This window comes from Malania oleifera, chromosome 11, assembly GCF_029873635.1.
Source record: "Malania oleifera isolate guangnan ecotype guangnan chromosome 11, ASM2987363v1, whole genome shotgun sequence".
NCBI classification, from domain to species: domain Eukaryota; kingdom Viridiplantae; phylum Streptophyta; class Magnoliopsida; order Santalales; family Ximeniaceae; genus Malania; species Malania oleifera.
In genome coordinates this window covers 45,488,591-45,509,702 of record NC_080427.1, presented here as the reverse complement: position 1 = coordinate 45,509,702, position 21,112 = coordinate 45,488,591, and the positions used below count along the sequence as shown (strand labels likewise).

The window sequence follows — 21,112 nt, the reverse complement described above, 5'->3', positions numbered from 1 at the left end:
TCTTTTCTATTTTTTTAGTGCATACTTACATGATCACTGTCAATTTTGTTCATGCTGAACAAATATGATAAAATAATAATGATTTTTTAAATTGAAAATTAAAATTTATATAAAAATATTTTAGAATGTTAGGAAATAGATACTGAACAAAAATTGTTAGCAGATATGAGTTAATTATAAATTAATTATGAGTAAAATGATTAGATTTTAAAAATATTTTCCTAAATATCATTGGATTTTTTTATTCAACTAATATTTTAAAAATAGAAATATGGAAAAAAAAAATTCCATTCTGTGTCTATGAATTTATAACTACACAAAACCCACAATAGCAGGCCCACAGTTTGGCAGCCCATGTTTGCTAAAGACGACGGCCCAACGGAATATGAGAAGGCTTGTGGGAATAGACAACTGTCCAGCCCGGCCCGGTCCGGCCCAAAACTTTGGAGGTTTGAACACCCGTCACCGCCAATGCGCCAGCTGGAGCCTGGGGGTTCTCTCTCTTCAGCCTGTGTTCAACGCTAGCTTCGAACTCGAAGTTGCAATGGCAGCAACTACCAGATACTTGGTGGTTTCTCTTCCCGTTCAAACCTCCGTTTCTTCTCTCTGGAATCGCTTACAGGAAGCCATCTGCAAATGTTCCTTCGAGACTACTCTTTACAGGGTACATTTTTCATAATTTATCTGTGGGGCGAGATTCTCGAGTTTTCGAATGCTTTTTATTTTCGATTTTAAATTCGTCTTATATAGTTATATTCTAATTTCGCAGTTCGTTATCCCCGATCTCCGCGTAGGAACCCTAGATACTCTCTTATCCCTCAGCGACGATCTCTTCAAGGTAATTTTTCCATAACAGCTAATTGATTGCATGCTGTATCTACGCACCTTGGCGTGAAAATTTTAACATATTTTTTGGGTGAATTTGTGGCACGCGAAGTCGAACAGGTTCGTGGAAGGAGTGTCTCACAAGATCAGGCTTCAGATCGACGAGCTAGAGAGGGCGTCGGGCGTTGACGGCGGTGCGCTTACGGTGGATGGAGTTCCGGTCGATTCGTACCTCACAAGGTAATCAGATGTTGAATCAACATGGACTGCAATTGACGGATTAAGCTTGATCGATCATATGAGTAATTGATTGTTGTGTTATCGACTGAATTTGGAAGATTTGTATGGGATGAAGCAAAGTATCCAACGATGTCGCCACTTAGAGTCGTCTTTGATAGCATTCTTGCTCAAGTGGTCAGGATTGACGATAGTCTCAAGGTACCTATTATTCTTTTCCCAATTCATCGCAATTTTTCGGAGTTTTTTTTTTTTTTTTTTTTCATTTTTGATTTTATTTTTATTTTCATTTTTGATTTTATTTTTAATAAAATATTAAATAACAGTTTGATTGGGAAAACATTTTGATACTTACGTAATCATGGTTCATGTATCAGTTGAACCTGGTGCCACGTGGCGGTGTAAATTACAAAAACTCAGTATTCCATTGTTTTTTTCTTTTTAAGATTTTGAAGACTTAACTTGTGTTTTAATGTGATAAAAATTAAGAAAAAATAAAACTCCCTTAATTTGTTCAATATTTTTTTTTGTCAATAACTAAATATAAAAAAAGTGGATTCCTTTTCTTTATATTTTTCAAGCTCCAAACAGATTACTTTTTATATTTGATTGTGAGAAAAGTAAAAAGTAAAAAATATAATAAATTAATGAAAAAAATTAATTTTACAATCATTAATATTTAAATTTTAAGTTTTAAAAAATATTAATATATCATTAATATAATTAAGAGATAAGAAAAATTAAATATAAATAGTATACAAAATTATATTTTCTTTGTTCTTCTTTCCTAAAAATTTTCAAGTTTCACATCATTCCCAAACATTTGTATTTCACAACTTTTTTTTTTTGTATTTTACAACTTTCTTACACATTCAAAGTATCGAATTACTGTAAAAATTTCGGCGGAGTCTCCTTTTAAAAATGACTATAGTCATCTATGCATCTGTTCAAAAAGAATATTTTTCCTGGGCAATCGATACCAGTATGTTCACAAATTTCATTCATAACTTTCATACACATTCAAAGTATTGAATTACTGGAAAGATTTCAGTAGTCTTCTTTTAAAAATGACCATATCCATCCGTGTACCTGTTCAAAGAGAACATTTATCCTCGGCAATCGATACCAGTATAGTCACAAATTTCATTCACATTCTAAGTATCGAATTACTATGAAATTTTGACAGAATCTCCTTTTAAAAATGACCATATTCATCCATGCACCTGTTAAAAAAAAACATATATTCTCAGCAATCGATATCAGTATGTTCACAAATTTCATTCACAACTTTTATATACATATACATATTGAGAAACAATACATAAGAACACATGTTCAAATTCATGCACTTGTTCAAAGAAAATAATTTTAATCGGGAATACCAGTATGATCACAACGTTCATTTACAATTTTCATTCACAACTGTCATACATAACTTTCATTCACATATACATGTTGGGGAAAATAAATAAACATTCCCAATTAAACATAAATAATGCAACAATATTATACAAATGAAATAAAAATAATCGATGTTATACAAATGAAATAAAAATAATCGATGTTATACAAATGAAATAATGATAATCGATGTTAAACAAATGAAATAAAAATAATCGATGCTATACACATGAAATCAAAAGGAGACTACTCAGTGCCGCATGTAGGTCGTCTACGGTTTTGGGGTGGCTGCCGTTTGCGTTTGCCCTTTCCTTGCTGCTCATCTGCATCTGGTGTTCGGTCCCATCGTCGTTCTGTATGTCTAACATTTCCACCAATAGGTACTACATAATCAACATTCATGTGAAGCAGATGGGGAAATAACTCATATGATGGCTCTTGACGAGAATGAGGTGGCATGGCCGGTGCATCCACCTCCTCTGCATCGAAAAAGTCGTCTAATAGGTATGACATAGATGGGGTGGCAGCAGAGTCAGACGCGGCGTTTGCCTGTCTATTGGACTGTCGCGCAATATCAGCTCCTGGAAAAGGTGCATACAATGCTGACGGACCGAACACGTACTCCGTCTGTACAACAAGTGGCTCACCAGAGTGGCTCACTGGACGACTGGATGAAGCATGTCCTCCTTGTACAGGAGCTGCTCAACCTCCTCGTACTGGAGTCGCTCGACCTTCTCGTGCAGTCGGGTCAGGTCGAGGTCTAGGGATCTGTTGTCCGTCCTTGTGGACAAGCTTCGATCCATCTCTCACTAAACTTTGTATTGCAGGATTTGGAGAAATCAGATCTACCTCATGTAGTACGTCAGCTTGCAGTATACAAAAAAAGTTTGGTTAACACATTCACATCGTAACACACACATAAAAAAAGTAGGTGTGGGTTGAAGTCTTCTTACGAGACTCATATATACAGTAGTGGTCCTGTCCACAAAGTGTCGTGTGATGGACCTATACCAGTTAAAGTATGGGTCATCCGAAGCGACGATTTATGAACTTTTTTAATGTAACAACTGATGTCGATACATCTCCTCTTATCATATTCACTATCTCCCTAACAATTAGGGAAGATGTGATTTAGTTATGGTCCTGCCGGAGAAGTTCATTCAAACATGTGTGTAGACCACCATATTGGGTGATTTCAAATAAATTGTGTTTCCTTCGAAACATTGCACGCACTCTCCATCCGCAATCGAACACCTTACACTTAGCAACCTATAACACTGGGTTAGATTGCACAACATAGAAGTCATGGTGGGTTCGAGCGTGATAAATCCGCAATGCCGCTATCAACTGATCCTTCGAGCCGAATAACATCCCCCTACTCAGTTTGGATGATTCATCCTAATGAGTCGCTCGTATAGGAAGCTCCTCTTCGCGTGACAAATTTGTAGCATCAACATCAATTTGAGCATACATTGGAGGTTCCTCCATAAACTAGGCGTTGTAGATGACATTATTCATTTCACGGAGGTGGGTTCACATCATCGGTGAACTCATTTAACCCTTCACCGGTTTCTTGCTCGTATGTTTCTTCATCTTCTACATCTACATCATTCGTAATATTCATCTTCTTGTCTTACGCAACGTTCGCGATGGCGAACAACGATCTTGGACCTTCAGCGGGAACTTCTTCGCGACCTCCCTGTTCAACCGTGTGAAAAACAGGTATTTCATACGTCGACGACTTGAAAAATGATCCTGGACCCTTCATTGAAATCCATAGCAGGCGTCCCACCAACATTTGCACTCGTGTATGTTTCAATACCTTCGTTCGCAGTCATTTCATAATGATGTGTTTGTTGGGTGTCTTCCTCCACTTCAACCAAATGTTCGGCAGGTGTCCTTGTGTTCCTATCCGCGATTACACCCATTTTGAGGAATGGTTTCCACATATAACTGCACAATTATATATGTCAAATCTACGCAGTGTGCATCCAACACAATGCATATACCATAGTCATCTATTACAGGAACAACCTCATAGAGGACTGTATCATTGAACCCTCGCATAGGGTATCTTGCTGTCGCCCGTAATGTATATTGGTTTAGATCAATATGCAAATATTTGTATATCTTCGCATACAATTTATTTAATTTAGTCCTATGGTCAATTCGAATTGGTCGAACCGGCCGGCTTAGTACTATAGCTAACACCTTCTACTCCGGTGATAATTCCCCCCCCTCCCCCTTTCTCCATATACAACAACATCCTCAGGAAATAGTAAAGACCTACGAAAAATAAAATTATATATGTAAGTGCATGACATAACACCTCTTTTAGAAATTTTAGAGAATCAAAGTTTTCTCTTCTTTGGTTCTAAGAAAAAGAAATACTTTGAAATTTTAAGAAGTAAAACTACCATGACAAGTAAAACTACTTTGAAAATTTAAGAAGTAAAACTACTGTATCAATTAGGGAAGGGTAATCAAACATTCCGTGGCCGATTTTAAAGCAAGCATTTGTACTTGTTTGGAATAACTCTATCAATTTGTTACATGTAGCCCCCTCCATTTGTCCCACCAGGAAAAAAAATTTAAAGATTTACAGTAGGTTTATAAAAAATATTTCCTGTTGGACAAAGTCAAATATAATATTGTGTTTTGTGTGTGCTAATGGCAAAATGAACTAGGCTTACTTCTTAGACTATTATTTTATGACACTCAATTTCATGTCGTCAAATATATATTAAGTTTTACCAAACCCTCAAGATTAAATTTTTTGTTAATAACAATAATTTATGTTACAAGATTACCAAATAATTTCTAAAAATATCAATCAACTCAATTTCATTTGTTCATTTTTAAACCTTATTTTCATTGGCCCAATGTGCCATATTAAACATCACGCATACTAAAATTCTTTTGCTAAAAGCTATTCTCACTCCCCAAACCCCTTCTTTTTGGCTATTAGCAAAGTGACTTTTTCAAATGTAGCACAATAATGTTGCCCATAACTTGAAATACAACAAAGAAGTTCCAAACTATAGGAGATATCTATCAATAACAAAACAAATGAGACTTAAACATAAAAATTGAAAATATGCTACTTTGTTTTTAAATTTTTGTAATACTTTATTTAAAATACTTTATTTATAGCTGGTGGCACTGTTTGTGAAAAAAATACTTTATTTTTTATTTTTAAAAATTGAAAAATATGCTGCTTTGTTTTAAAATTTTTTGACAATTGCATATAAAAGTTTGAAAAACAAATTTTGTTGTTCATTAACTTTTTTTAATAAAATTTTTACAAATTGAAAAATAATTAGACATTTTATACTTATTTAAAATTTCAAAATTTAAAATATAAATTATCGTCTACAATTGAACAAGTATGGGTTCGTTTTAAGTAATTAGAATGTAAATTGAAAGCATGAAGATGGCATGCAAAATAAAAAAAAATGTACAACAATAATATATACAGATAAATTAAATGCAAATCCAAACAGATGCACTGTTATGGCCGAGCAGGCTACTCTAACCTCACAATGACAATCCAAACAATAATTCATTTAAAATTAAAATCCCATCAATAATTCATTTTTTTCCAATACCAATTTTAAAACATTCAATTACAGCATACCTAAACACTAAATTACACATACAATATATGACAAATTCAAGAAAATAATATACGAACAGAAAAACCCTAACCTCAAATTTGGGTGTTTCCAAATGATGCTTCCAATCAGCAAATTGAAGGTGTTAGGTACTAATTTATGAGCCACATTAACGAATTTATGAATTAAACTAACAAATTCTTCTATCAAACAAACAAAACTGTTTTAAAAAATATATGAGCATAAGGGTTTAAGAGTGAAGTTACATACCTCATCTCCGCATTTTATATCTTCCTCCTCAATGTTTGGCGAGCAACATTCGGCAAGTCCAACTGTCACCCGCTCAGGCGTCCAATCGTCCGACCTCTGCCCTCTGCCATGCAACACTGCCTTCCCCTCTGCAACTCTGCAATTCGCGATGAAATGGAGGAAGGAGACTTTGAACAGACGATCCAGCGAGTTTTGCTCGCATCATATGCCTGTCCATTTTCCAGACAAATCTCATTGGATCATCCAGCGAAATTTAAGTGCTATGCATCAACACACGAATAACCTGACCGTTTAAATCTCGTTGTACCATCCAGTGAGATTTCATAAGCATCAAAATGAGAAATTTTTTCCCAATCAAACTGTTATTTAATATTTTATTAAAAAATTAAATTAAAAAAGGGAAAAAAAAACTCCAATTTTTTGTGCAGAAATTTTGATGAATGAGAAATTAAATAAGAAGAATGTGTTGAGTAAATATTAAAACTTTTGAAAACTCTAATTATCTTTTACATTTTTTTTATTTCATATTTTTCAAGTTCCAAATGAAGCCTAAAAGAATATGTCAAGAATAGGATTTTAGAGGTTGTCTAGTAGAGTTAAGGACAATATATGCAAATTAAAAGATTATAGAAATAAATTAAGTAATATAAAAATTATTTCATTATGAAGAATTAAAAAAATGACAGTTTAATAAAAATTAGTTAAATTATGTGTTTAGAAAATAAGTTAATTTGTAAAAGAATATGAATTATTATAAGAATTTTCAAGGACCCAATTATTTTGTATATGGAGAAAGCGTGTCCCTCATCTAATGATGCAAGGGACTTGTCGACTTTCTTCCTCATGGGCTCGGGACGCTCGTAAGGTGCTTATTACAGGGGTATGGATACAACCCTTCATAGCACCTAAACTACGCTTTTTATAAAGCCATAGGCAACCCTGCCCTACCTACCCTATGTATTCGAGATGTGTACCAAAAGATTTAACCCCAATCCATATAGGAAAACTGTATATTAATTCTTTTAACCAAAGAAATCAAGTTAACAAAATAGTAGAAATGCAAAAAAATAATTTATTTATAATTAATTTTCCCATTATGGTAGATGTGGATCAGATAAAAACTAGAAAATCATAAGACCTACTCCTTAGAAAAAGGATTCATCATTTAGGATAGAACTAACCCTATCTTTGGGAGAGCCTTTGGATTTGTAGTTGTGTAGATTTGGACAAGATGTAATACAAAATTGTATTGAATTTTGTTCAAATTTTCCCAAATTCAAATTCAAGATAAAAAATTTCGTACTTCCAAATGCAGCGCTACGAGTATTTTGATCTGAAAAATCATTTGCATCATTTGTACTTCTACATAGTATGGATTAACAATAGCTCTCCTGTGTGGATTATTCCCATTGACATGAACTACAATCATTATGAACATTCATGTATTTCCCTATGCATTGAATAAAAGATTAGCTAAACCAAGTTTCTGAAGTTGAACTATGGTGATTTTGATGATTTTATGAAATTTTCTTTGCGGTAAACTCTTAGTTTTCTGTTCTTTAATTCTGCTTACAGCATTTTTTAACCAGTTCTCCTGATTGCTGCTAGTTGTAATCAAACCAAGATTATTTCACTGCTTCTTTTCCCTTTATTAGGTAGCAAGGTAGGTTTTTGCTTAGGCTTCATGAGTTGGTTTCATGTTTTTGTTGCCCCTCTGGTTCGCTAATATCAAACTAAAGAAGTTTTCCTGTCCTGGTTTGAGTAATCCTATTTACATTTTCTGCATTTTTTTCTGAAAATTTGACTTGTATTCTGGAATTTTCACTGGACCATAGGTTCGTGTTGGTGAGTATAACATCGTGGGAAATCAACTTAACGCTATAATTCGACAGCAAAGTGGAAGGTAAATATGGCCCGGGTTATGTGTTGAGGCATTATCGTCATGTTTTACTCGTCATTCAAATTATAGTACCAAAATTTCTATTTAAGCTTTCTTAGCAGAGGCTATCTGTTTTTTTCAGCTTGGCTGTCCGTGATCTTTCCAGTCTATTAAAACCAGAGGACATTGTTACCTCTGAACATTTAGTGACCCTCCTTGCTATCATTCCCAAATATTCTCAGGAGGACTGGTTGCTAAACTACGAGACATTGACTGACTACGTGGTGAGGACTATTTTGCTTGCTGCAAACTTGATTATGTCTACGTTATGGTTTTATGGTTCATGAAGGATGGTGTACCCAACTCCATTTCAAACTCTGAATCAAATATTGATTTACCTTAATTTTATTGTGATTCCCACTTTTTGTTCCAATTAATTTCCCTAAGCTCTTTTAGGTCCCCAGGTCCTCCAAGAAGTTGCAAGAGGACAATGAATATGCTCTCTACAAAGTAACCCTATTTCGCCATGTTGCTGGCGGTTTCAAAATGGGAGCGCGTGAAAAAGGATTTCAAGTGAGTTGAGTTCTTCGAAGTTTTAATTTCCATGACAAGAAAAGATTATATTAACTCGTTAAGTTTTTTCCCATTTTTGCAAGCGGAACACTGAAAAATTGCATGAATCCTCTGGAATGAATTGAGAAATTTTTTGTTTGATGGTTGTATTGCCTGGAGGATTATCGCTTGATGGGTGGGTGCTTGGTTCATTATGTGATTTAGATTCGTGATTTTGAATATAGTCCAGAAGCACAAGAGAGTCATAAGCAGGAGCTAGAAAGGTTGACACGAGACCGGGATCAGCTGAAAAGCTCTCTTGTGCAATGGTGTCATGCCAGTTATGGAGAGGTAATCTTTTAAACAATTCCTCTGCTGTGAGAATGGGGATAACAAATTAGGAAGCATTGTCTTTTACATCGAGACCAGTTAGAGATGTTTCTGTCCTTCTATTTCCTCTATTTTCAAAAAAGTGTTGTTCATCTTCACATATTTTTTTCATTATTAATCATTACCAGTGTTGCTCTTATGAAGATAATTAAAATTACTATAATTACCAAGGGAATTTTCTGCAGATTTTTAGCTACTGGATGCACTTCTGTGCCATACGTGTCTTTGTAGAGAGCATTTTGAGATATGGTTTGCCCCCATCTTTCGTGGTAATTTGGCTTTTCAACTCGTATACTAAGATAGTGTTTGAAAGCACGGATTTCGGACTTTAAATTTGAATTTGAATGGATTTGGATAACTTTCAATACAATTTTATATTATATCTTATCCAATTCCAATAATTCCAAATGTAAAGTCTCTACAAACAAAAGGTAAGTTGATTTTCAAATGAAGCAATTCCTCTTTGAACCACTCCCTCTCTCTCTCTCTCTCTCTCTCTCTCTCAGGCATGTTTACTAGCTCCATCCATGAAAAGTGAGAAGAAAGTACATGCAATACTCGAAGGGCTTTGTAACAGCGTACACAGGCAAGTCCATGAGCAATTGAGCATTGTGTGCTTAGTATAGGACTTTGATAGCTTTAAAAGAGTTTTGAGTTGGAATGTGAGATTTTTATAACCCTGCTTCAATCTGCCTCCTGTAGAAGCTCAGTTGGGTATCGTATGTGAGATCTTGACCTGATTTGATGGTCTCAACAAAATTTATCACAATATTCAAGATTGCCCTGATTATGCAATTAGGGGATGTCCAAGGACAAACTATATGTTTAATTGTTTATTTTCTTCATGTGCTATATTCAAATCTGTCAAGTTTTCATTTCATCTAAAGAGAAAGATTCGGGTGTACCGCCGAACACACCAAGTCAAATTTTGTTCGTATAATTGGATCTCCTAAGTTTTACTTTATTCTGAATATATTTCTGACCCAAGTTCAGACTTATTCTTGTCATGGGGGTGCTAGTTTTTTTCATGCCTTTGCATTTGTTAGGAACATGTTAAAGGCATTTGGTTTTCTCTTTTGTGTTTCCCTGATTTCATGCATGGATGTGATTTTAACTGCAGCAGACACTGGAAATGTGAGGACGAGAATGGGGGAATTGCTGGGTTGGGAGGAGACCTTGATGCCTACCCATATGTTTGCTTCCCCATTAACCTCATTTGATACAAGCTAAGTGCCCTATGCTTTGTTCACAAGTCAGCATCAGACATAATAAGAAGTTGTATTTACATTTGCAGCTTTGAGCGGCGTTTACAAGAATCACAAGAAATTCATGGGAAGGTTAACCCCTTTAGTATATAGTTTTAATTAGTACATGCATGAATTGACACTACCTGTCTTGATTAGTTGCTGGAAGCTTAGTTTTCTTTTTTTCTTTTTTCTTTTTAAAATATAATAATAAAGCGGACTGACCCTAATTTTTTCTCCCCCTTGTGATTGTGACACCCTTAGCCTCGGAGTTCAAAATTTTAAAAACTCAACAATTGATTATAATAAGGTCAGTTGGTTATTTTCTTTAATTATAGGATGGAGGCACGGTGGAGTGTCAAACACAGTCCATTTTTTTTTTGAAAATAATACCAAATGATTTAATTATAGGGAGATAGTGAATTGTTTTAACCTTCTCTCTTCGATCCTGACTCTGTTTCTCGTCGGATCGACAATCTGAGACCACCACGACGCTCATGGGAAAGTTCTCTGCAAGTCTGTTGGAGCAAATCGTTGGTGGAAGTGATTCGAATTACATCCCAATTTCAGGATAAGACATTTTATTCAGTATTTGCCTTTACCATAGTTATATAAGATGTTGTGCATAGAAAAATAGTGATATTCTGTTCTGAGAGATGTTGTTTTCAAGGTGTTGAGTAGGGAACCCTGCAGGTGTAAGACCAGAGTACAGTAGGGGCTTTTCAAAAATTAGGTAAGAGAAATATGCTATGTTAGGGTATTTTTAGAAAGTTTAACAGCATATTATGTATTTATATTTACAAGCAAGATGATTAGTTTATTTTTCCAGAATATCACGAGTATTATTATTTCAGAGAAATTACAGATATGAAGTATGAGATTTTAACTACACAGTTGTGTGGCTTGAGTTTATTATAGTTTAGTATGTTGGTTATGCAATTTACATATATTCAATTATATGGTTTATTAGCAGAAAGTAAGATTTAAAACATTTGTCAGAATAACATGATTTCTAAACCATAGTATTCAGACAGAAATTACAGACATATAAAAAAGAAATTACAAATACTACAGACAGATGTTACATATATTACAGAAAGATATTATAAATATTACAGATAGATGTTATAGATATTTCAGAAAAATATTACAGATATTATAGACAAATATTATAGATATTTCAGATATTACAGTTCATATATTATAGTGTTATGGTTGCTTTGAAATTATGTTAAAACAGTAAGATAAATATATATATATATATATATATATTTATATATACAGTATTACACAGTATCAGATCCCTGTGGATATTACAGACAAAGATATACAGTAGAGCACGGTACCGTTGCTATTATAGACAGAGTGTAACCACAACTTAGATAGTATGTGAATTCTATCTAACCGTGTCAGGAGAGATTGTAGTCTCGTCAGCATGTTGGGTTGAAGGTGGCTGGTTAGACGAGATAGATTTGGAGATTGGTTGGAGAGATTGCAATAGGCCAGATTTACAGATTGACAGATGTTAGAGATACAAATTGACTTGCCTAGTAGGCCAACCAGAGTAAGTTCAGCCTACAGGCCACACAACCCTGTCATGAGGGGATATATCATGACATATAGATCGTAGGGTATAACAAAAGTTCCTATGTACGGATATATCATACAGCAGCAGTTTATATTATCATATTAGCAGTATGTACAAATAACAAACTCAGATACACAGTTGTATTTTAAACTACATTACATATATTCTGTACAATTTATCAGCTTATTCATATTACAGTTTCAGTGTTATTTCAGTATATTAAATGTGTAACTCAGCCGCCACACACTAGTAATAGCATACTTCCTCTTACTGAGCGTTGTCTCATTCCAGTGACTTACTATTTTTCAGGAGATCCAGCTAGACGAGTAGACCAGACTCGCAAGTAGAGATTATTTTGCACTGCCACATTGGAAGGGTAGATGTTTATTAGATACCAGTGTTTTAAGGTAGTTTTTAGATTATGGCGTCGTCACTGGGAATTTTGTATAAAAATATATATTTTAGAATATTATAGTTTTCTGGTATTGTATATAGCAGTTCCTAATTTTTGTATATCGCTGCTTAGGCATGTATAACATACAAAGTTTCCTTTGTGCTCTTTTGAGCTTGGGATATTTTCAATGGTATTTTTGATAGATGATATTTATGTTATATATATATATATGGAAAAAAAAATGATATAAGTAGCAAATCGTTACAACCTTACCCTATTACATAAGCACACATCCCAAACCCTTTAGAGACGCGTCGCTATAGATCACAAAACCGCCATCCCTTGAAAGAATAGTCAAAACTGAAGCATTAATCAATCGCTATTTCAACTCCTAGAAACACTGTTCGCAATCTTCGGTCCAGTCAAATTTCACCCCCTTCTTGGTCAATCGTGTCAGAGGCATAGACAATTTAGAGAATCCCTCCACGAACTGATGATAATAACCCACCAGTCCTAAGAAACTCCGAACGTCTTGCATACTCTTCGGTCTCACCCAGTCGACCACAACTTCGATCTTACTAAGATCAACTGAGATACCGCCCTTAGACACTACATGACTTAAAAACACGACATGATTCAACTAGAACTCACATTTCTTCAACTTGACATACAACTTCCTCTCCCGCAGAATCTGTAGCACCAACCTCAGATGATTTCATGCTCTTCCGAACTCTTCGAGTATACTAGAATATCATCGATAAATACCACTACAAATTGATCCAGGTACTCATGGAAAACCTTATTCATCAGATCCATTAACACTGCCGGAACATTTGTCAACCCAAAATGCATGACTAAAAACTCATAATGGTCGTATCTGATTCGGAAATCAGTCTTTGCAACATCCTTATATCGAACCCTCACCTGATGATACCATGACCGTAGGTTGATCTTCGAAAAGGCTTGCGTCCCCTGCAGCCAGTCAAAGAGATCATCGATACAAGGCAACAAGTAACGATTCTTCACGGTCACCTTGTTGATCTCACAGTAATCAATGCACATACGCATTGACCCGTCCTTCTTCTTCACAAACAAAACTGGAGCTCCCTAGGGCGAAACACTCGGTCAGATAAAGCCCTCGTTCAGTAATTCTTGCAACTGCTCCTTCAACTCCTGAAATTCTACTGGAGCCATCCGGTATGGAGCTTTAGAGATCGGTGCTTTGTTAGGCAACAACTCTATCGCAAACTTCACCTCTCGATCCGGAGGTAAACCGGGTAAGTTTTCTAGAAATACATCTGGGAACTTGTTAGCCACTCGAATATCCTCAAGTTTCAACTCATCCCGCGGTGGTTCCTTTACGCAAGTTAGGAACCCTTGACATCCATCAAAGAGTAATCTCCTCGCCTGTAATGTCGATAGAACCTGTGGCGTCGAACGCACACACGATTCTACAAACTCATACTCCCGCTCCTTAGGAGGTTTGAAAACTACCACCTTTCCACGATAGTTGATCACAACATAATTAGAGGATAACTAATTCATCCCCAGTATGACATCAAACCCAGACATGTCGTATACCACAAGATTCGCCAATAGCAGTCTTCCCTGAATTACCACCGGGTAGTCTTCTAATATCCTCCTACAAAACGATACACACCCAGATGGTGTAGCAACAGACAATTCTTCATTCATGACTCGGGTTTCAACCCCACACAGTTTTACAAAGTTAGTAGACATAAAGAAATGGGTCGCACCCGAATCAAATAAAACTACAACTTTATTTAGAAGTAACATCATAGTACCTGTCATGTAGTGGTTCGAAGAATAATAGTATTTAAATAATAATGAGGGAGGGAAATGGAAACAGAAATAGAAAGAGATAGTAGGCTTCGTTGACGAAGGTCTTCAAGACCTCGTCGACGAGGTCCTGTCTCGTCGACGAATCTGACCCTATAAATAGTACAAATTTAAATTTTTATTCAATTTCAGTGCTTCTCTCTCTCTCTCTCTCTCTCTCTCTCTCTCTCTCTCTCTCCTACGGTCTCTCTCCTTTCTCTCTCTTCAATTTTGGCCCCACTAGTTGCCGGATCGACGATCTGAAGCCACCACGACGTTCCTAACGAAGTTCTCTTCAAGTTTGCTGGGGCGGATCGTCGGTGGGATCGAGTTGGATTTCATCCTAAATTCAGGGTAAGACCTTTCAGTCAATTTTTGGCCTTTTGACAATTATAGGAAATGATGTAGGTAAAGAAATATTGATATTATATTCTGACAAATGTTGTTTTCAGGGTGTTGTGTAGGAGGCCTTGCGGGTGTTAGACCAGTATACCATAGGGACTTTTCAGTAATCAGGTAAGGGAAATATACTATGTTAGGTAGTTCTAAAATGATTTTCAGTATAAAATGTATATTTTTGTTGGTTTATTATTCACAGCAGGACATTATATAGATTATTAATTATGAATACTATGTATTAAATCATTGTGTAGCTTGAAAATATAAATACAGTACACAAGCATGTTTTACAGTATTTTCAGGATATGAATTATAGAATACCATGATTATATAGTTTACAGTATCATGATTATACAGTTTTTAGTACCATGACTTATAGATTACAGTTCAATTCAGAGATACAGATGATACAGTTACAGCTTATTTCATTGTCATGGTTTATACAGTTATTTCAGAATCATGGTAAAACAACTAGTTGTATATAGAAATATATTATATAGTATCAGATCCTGTTAGACCATATAGTTACAGAACACGATACCATAGCTACAGATATTTTAGTTATGAGTGTAACCACCTATTTAGATAATACGTGGTAGTAGGTCGATCGTATAATGCCATAGACGTGGACAGGCTCCCCATCAGATATGGGTTGAGGAGGAAAGATCAGACCGATGAAGTATAGTGGTTTACCCTGGTTGGCCAGTCAGGGTAGATCCCACCTACAGGTCGCACAACCCTGTCATAAGGGGTTAAATCATGACACATAGTTATCCACAGGGGAAGTTTTCAGCTATTATTACGTATATACAGATTTACAGAAACAGAAAATATACTTATGTACATTAGAAGTATTTTGAATAGTAACCCACAATACTGTTATGTTAAGTAACATGGAAAAGGTGGTGAAGTTTATTACTTGTATTGTATTTACATATCCAGTTATACATGATTATATAGAAACAAATTTTCATAATATTGTAGCTCATTTGTCACACACTAGTAATAGCATATTTCGTCTTACTGAGCGTTGGCTTATCTCAGTGTTGAATCATTTTTCAGGTGATCCAGGTAGGCGAGCAGACCAGGCTCGCAGATAGAAGGGCCATAGTACTGTCCTATCAGTAGAGAGAGTATATTTTTGGGAGTAATTTTGTATAACCCTATCCAGTTGAGGATATTTCTAGGAAACAGTTATATATGTATATTTTGGGAAACCTCTTAGCACTCTAGTATTGTATAAAATAATATATGGATATGTTTATTTGATTTCCGCTTCTTACTGCTTAGGTTAATGATTGAGTTTACCTCACTATGATATTAGAGCATGTTAAATGTCATAGTATAAAAAATAAAAAAAACCTAGAAATAGGAGGTCGTTACATGTCACCACATTCCCCGCATGTTTAGCAACCGCTTGAGTAAGCGAGTATACCCTTACCGGAGTTGTGTTCGCCTAGTAAGTTCCCCTGGATACCTGATTACTCCCCCAATTCATACTCGAAGCAAGCATACCCCTCTTTGGTGCATGACAATTTCGAGCCACGTGACCTGATTAGCCATAGTTGTAGTAGTTACTGTAGTGATCCAAAAAAAAAAAAAAAAATTAAATTAAAATTAAAATTAAAATTTAAAATTAATTAATTAATTAATTATTATTATTAATTAAATTATATATATATATATATATATATATGTTAACTTATCCCTGAAGGATCAAAGATCCTTCCCGAAGCTTTTTTTTTTTTTCTTTTCTTTCTCTCTGCGAACAAAGAGCTCCGTTTCCCCTCTCTCCTACTCTTCTCCATCTCGTCTCCGTTATTCGGCTGATCAAAAATTCGAAAATACCGTTGGGTTTTGCTTGCCGTCACCGATATTTCTACTAGAGTGGATCTGTCGTAGGAGCGGCGTAGACATATCTCCTGAGGTAAGGCCAATTCTCAAACTTACCTCGATTTATCTTAAACTATAAGGCCCATTAACGAACGGAAATTGTCAGGACACTGGTGGGGAGATTCTCTATAATCTAGTCAGAGTGAGTTTTTGAATTGGAGTTTCGGGATACCAATCCTAAATCGGGGGTAAGTTTGATAATTTAGGCTTTTATTAGGCTATTTAGGGTATTCAGAGTTTAGGGGAATTTTAGAAAAAAGTAATTCTAGGGATTGTGATGAGTAATGTAGTGAAATTTGAATTTCAGGATTTCAAGGTATTTGAACATTGTGGAGCGTAGGCGTTAGCGGACTTTTTCAAGAATCAGGCAAGTGGATTAAGTTAAGTCAGAGATTTTATGAAAACTTGAATCAATTTAATTGTTATGTTTATATATATATATATATATATATATATATATATATATTTATTTATTCATTTGGGAATTTAAAGGTTATTTTGAAAACCAATCGTTTGAAATGAATTTTACAAACTTAGGATATATGGTATGGTATTTTTGAATAAAATGAACGGTGGAAAGTTGGTCTGTTTATATGAATATGTTAAAATGTGAAAAAATCGTGTGGTAGATGATTTAATTTGTATGAATTATTGTATATCTGCAATTGCGATTTTGAAATACTGAATTGTCTTTGAAATATTGAATTGTTTGAGAAATACTGGAAATACTTGTGAAAATACTGGAATTGTTTATGAAATGAGGGAGTTTGAACTAACGGCCAATGATCGGGTGTTATTTGATTGGCCAAGGGCCACGATTATTATTTGACAGTCGAGGACCGAGTTTTAATTGATGACTTTATGCTGAATTGTATTTTGTGGCCGGGAGTCTGGTTTTTAGAATAACAGGAAATATATGTGAATTGATATTTTGAATGGTGATTTCTATTATCTAAATTGCATGATATGCTTTAAGAACCATGAGAACCAGTGTATTATGAGCACGGTACTATTACTAGTTAGACCATGTGCACCCACATTGTTTGGATAGAAGTGTAGGAGGTCCAGCCGATTGCCTGTGTGAGGTTGAAGTAAGGGCGTCGAACCTACAGTTTTGTTGTGGATGCCTACAGATGTGTTTGCAGAGGATGTTGTTTTTGACTTTGTTTGGGCTGATCACCCAGCCTTAGTCCAGCTTTTGGGCTGCACAACCTGTGTCATAGGGGAAGTAAACGGCGTGTTTGTCATAGGGAGTGTCTTATATGCATATTTATTAATTTATGTGAATACGGTTAATTAATAAGATAACTTTGAGGGCTTACTGAGAAAAGTGAGTGCCATGGTAGCAGTAATGGTACTAGAGTAGAGGGAAGCTACTTGTATAGGCGGGTAATCTTCCCTATCCTCGGCTAATTGTGTGTGTGAGTGTAAAATAAGAATGTTTTCATAAATGTGTTTATCTGCTTAGTGAACTGGTTATTCTGTTGTACACTAAATGCATGTTGGCCACACACTGATATTAACTTAGTCTTTCTCTTACTGAGCTGTGCTTCACCCCTACTTTACAAACTATCTTTTTAGGAAATCTTAGAGATCGGGTCTAACGGGCTAGAGGAGCCGGGTTAGAGGTGTAAATTTATGTAGGTAGTGTGTAGATAGAGATTTTGTTTTTGTTTAATTTTATGAGATGTAATTATGTGAAAATGGATATATTTGTATATAAAAATAGTTAGAACTCTAGTAATGTAATTTGAGGATTTTATATTTTATTTTCGTTGCGTATATGTGTTTTATATTTGATGAAAAAGGTGTCAGGTACATTGACATCACTAAAGTAGCACTCCGAGCTCACGTGGCAGGTCAGGGTCGTTACAGGTGGTATCAGAGCCTAGGTTTGTTAGGTTCTGCAGATTTTGAGGATTGATAATTACTAGAGTATAGGTTGAGATAAGATAGGGATAGGAGTGGGTAGGTTAAGATGAGTTTTAGTCTGGAAGCTTGGAGGCAGAAATCTATTGACGGACTTCTGTGATTTTCTAAATTAGTTGCGAGTTTCAAAAAATCATGGTGAATCCATTGATGGTTTCGTTTATAGGTTAAGGGACTTGAACTCAGGAAATTTAGGTTGGAATGTTAGGATGAGTAGGTATGTGTGTGAAGTTAATGTTAGGATGTAGGTTTTTACCTCAATGGTTTTGTGATAGAATTGGGATATGAATTATTAAATTAGAACCTATATATTATTATATCAATTCCATTATTCCATATTTGCATTAATTATGTTAAATGTGAAATTTCTAAGTCGGGTTATATCTTATTTACATACTGTCAGATAGTGTTGTTATATTGTTTGATTCAGGTGCAACCCACTCGTTTGTATCTCGGAGATCTGTTAAACTACGTGGGTTAGAGGCTCAACTGTTAGAGACAGAGTTAGTAGTGGGCACACTGACATGGTCAGTGTTAATATGTAGCAAGGTAATCATGGATTATCCAGTAGAGATTTAGGGGAGAGTGCTGTCTGCTAGTTTGATAGTCCTTGATATGCATGGTTTTGACATGATTCTGGGCATGGACTGACTAGCATCCAGCTATGCGAGCATTGACTCTCGTAGGAAGGAGGTGGTATTCAGACCTCCTGAGGAGCAGGAGTTTGTATTTGTTGGGTCGTGTGTGCATTCGGCAACACGGATCCTTTTGGTTATTTAGGCAAAGAGATTACTTTTGGGGGGATGCTAGGGTTACCTTGTAATGGTGAAGGAAGCGCTGAAAAAAGAACTCAAGTTGGAAGATATCCCAGTGATAAGGGAGTTCTCTAATGCTTTTCCAGAGGATTTATCGGGTTGCCTCTTGATCGGGAGGTGGAATTTGCAATTGATTTGATCCCAGGGACAGCACCAATCTCCAATGCCCCATACAAAATGACTCCAGCTGAATTAAATGAGTTAAAAGAGTAACTACAAGAGCTTCTAGACAAGGGGTTTATCAGACCGAGTGTATCACCCTAAGGTGCACCGGTGTTGTTTGTGAAGAAGGACGGGTTGATGAGTGTAAAAACCCGAAAAATTAAAATGATTGAAATAATAAAAAAATAGATAAAATAACAAATAAATAAATAAAAGGAATGACGTGGGAAAAAAAAGAAAAAAATTTAAAATTAACGAAGTTAAATTAAATTAAGATAAATTAAATAATTATTTAATTATTTATTAAATTAAACATTTTTACATTGAATTTAAAAAAAAAACTAATTGAAATAAGAGAAATATATATATATATATATATATATATATATAAATTAAAAGAAGAAAGAAGAAGAATAAGTATAGCGCACACCCCCCCCTTGAATATTTCTTTCCTATGCGGCCACCTCCATCTCCATCTCTCTCTCCTTCTCTCAATTTCTCGACGAGTTTGCGGCGGATCGGGAAACAGAAGGTATCGTTGGATTGCTAGTTCCGCTGCCAACATTTCTACTGGTGTTGTGAGAACGACTTAGGTACTACTCATGGGGAAAGGTAATTTTTCCCTATATTCCTAATTTCTTTGTAAATATGCGGTTAAATCGACGATTGGGTACCACCACGTGGTCCTAATCACGGTTGTCGTCATTTTGGCGCATGTAAACTTCCAATTGGGGTTTTCTAAGTCTCACTCCAAAGCGAGAGTGAGATTTGAAAAATTTGGTAATTTGACTATATTTAAGGGTATATTTATTTATTTAGAATTTATGGGTTTAGGAAATATTAAAATAGTATTTTATTCAGGATTAATTACATGGAACTAGAATTTTTGATTCAAGGTCTGGGTGAGTGCCACATGTATTTTTTTTAGAGTCCCTGTTGGCGTAGTTCAAGAAATCAGGTAAGGGGAAATTATATATTAAATCAGATTTTATGAAATTAAAGGTAATAATTTATGTTATATTATATGTATGTTTTGGTGTGAGTTATTAAAATGCCAACCATATAAAATTATGATTTCTGAGCCTAGGACCACTTATTTAGTTATGTATTTGTGGATATGAACTGAACAAAGTGGAAGAAATTTTCTAGATAATTATGTAAGAAATGGAAATTGTATTTTCAGTAATTAAATTTTAAATGTGGGTTGACCTATTTTATAGGAATATGTATAAATTTTACTGTTAAATTGTGTGGCATAAGACTCTGTGCAAATATATGTTAAATGTATAAGATGCAAACTAAGTAAGTAAAGTAATAAGAATAAAATATGATATGAATAATGTTGCTTGTGTATGTTAAATGCAACCATGTAAATGTACGACAGTTGAAAGCCGGGTTAGTAGATTGTAGCGCATTTCTATGTGGACTAACAAATGACGGCTAAAGAGCGACTGTAGTACAAAGAAATGAAATGAAAATGTTATGAAATGAAATGACAATACAATGAAATAAAATGTAAAATGTGAATGATACAAATGAGAAAAAAGTCACTTAAAATGAAATACAAGGAAATGTTAAGTTATGAGCATGAAAGAATGTGAATGATTAAATAATGATGGAAAGAATAATGTATTATGATATTAGAAGTATTTATGTATGTAGAACCTGTTACGTTTGGACG

The 21,112-nt window shown here is 35.0% G+C and overlaps 1 protein-coding gene across 8 annotated transcripts; it reads left to right on the top strand.

Annotated features, from left to right (window-relative positions):
- Window positions 1-299: 299 nt before the first annotated feature.
- LOC131167738 (V-type proton ATPase subunit C-like) lies at window positions 300-15,901 on the top strand. Of its 8 annotated transcripts, XR_009140145.1 has the most exons (15): window positions 301-664; window positions 770-838; window positions 938-1,065; window positions 1,164-1,263; window positions 8,183-8,250; window positions 8,369-8,510; window positions 8,683-8,799; window positions 9,004-9,129; window positions 9,354-9,437; window positions 9,675-9,754; window positions 10,289-11,145; window positions 12,310-12,407; window positions 14,478-14,587; window positions 14,686-14,749; window positions 15,695-15,901. XR_009140145.1 is itself a non-coding variant. In XM_058126610.1 (13 exons), the coding sequence occupies exons 1-12, from the start codon at window positions 386-388 to the stop codon at window positions 10,466-10,468; spliced, it is 1,269 nt and encodes a 422-aa protein (XP_057982593.1). In that variant the 5' UTR covers window positions 300-385; the 3' UTR covers window positions 10,469-10,505; window positions 12,310-12,612. The 8 variants fall into 8 exon arrangements, 3 of the variants coding, with proteins under 3 accessions (XP_057982593.1, XP_057982591.1, XP_057982592.1); XR_009140144.1 differs by having other exon boundaries at window positions 10,289-12,407; XM_058126610.1 differs by lacking the exons at window positions 14,478-14,587; window positions 14,686-14,749; window positions 15,695-15,901 and having other exon boundaries at window positions 300-664; window positions 10,292-10,361; window positions 10,463-10,505; window positions 12,310-12,612.
- The last annotated feature ends 5,211 nt before the right edge of the window (window positions 15,902-21,112 follow it).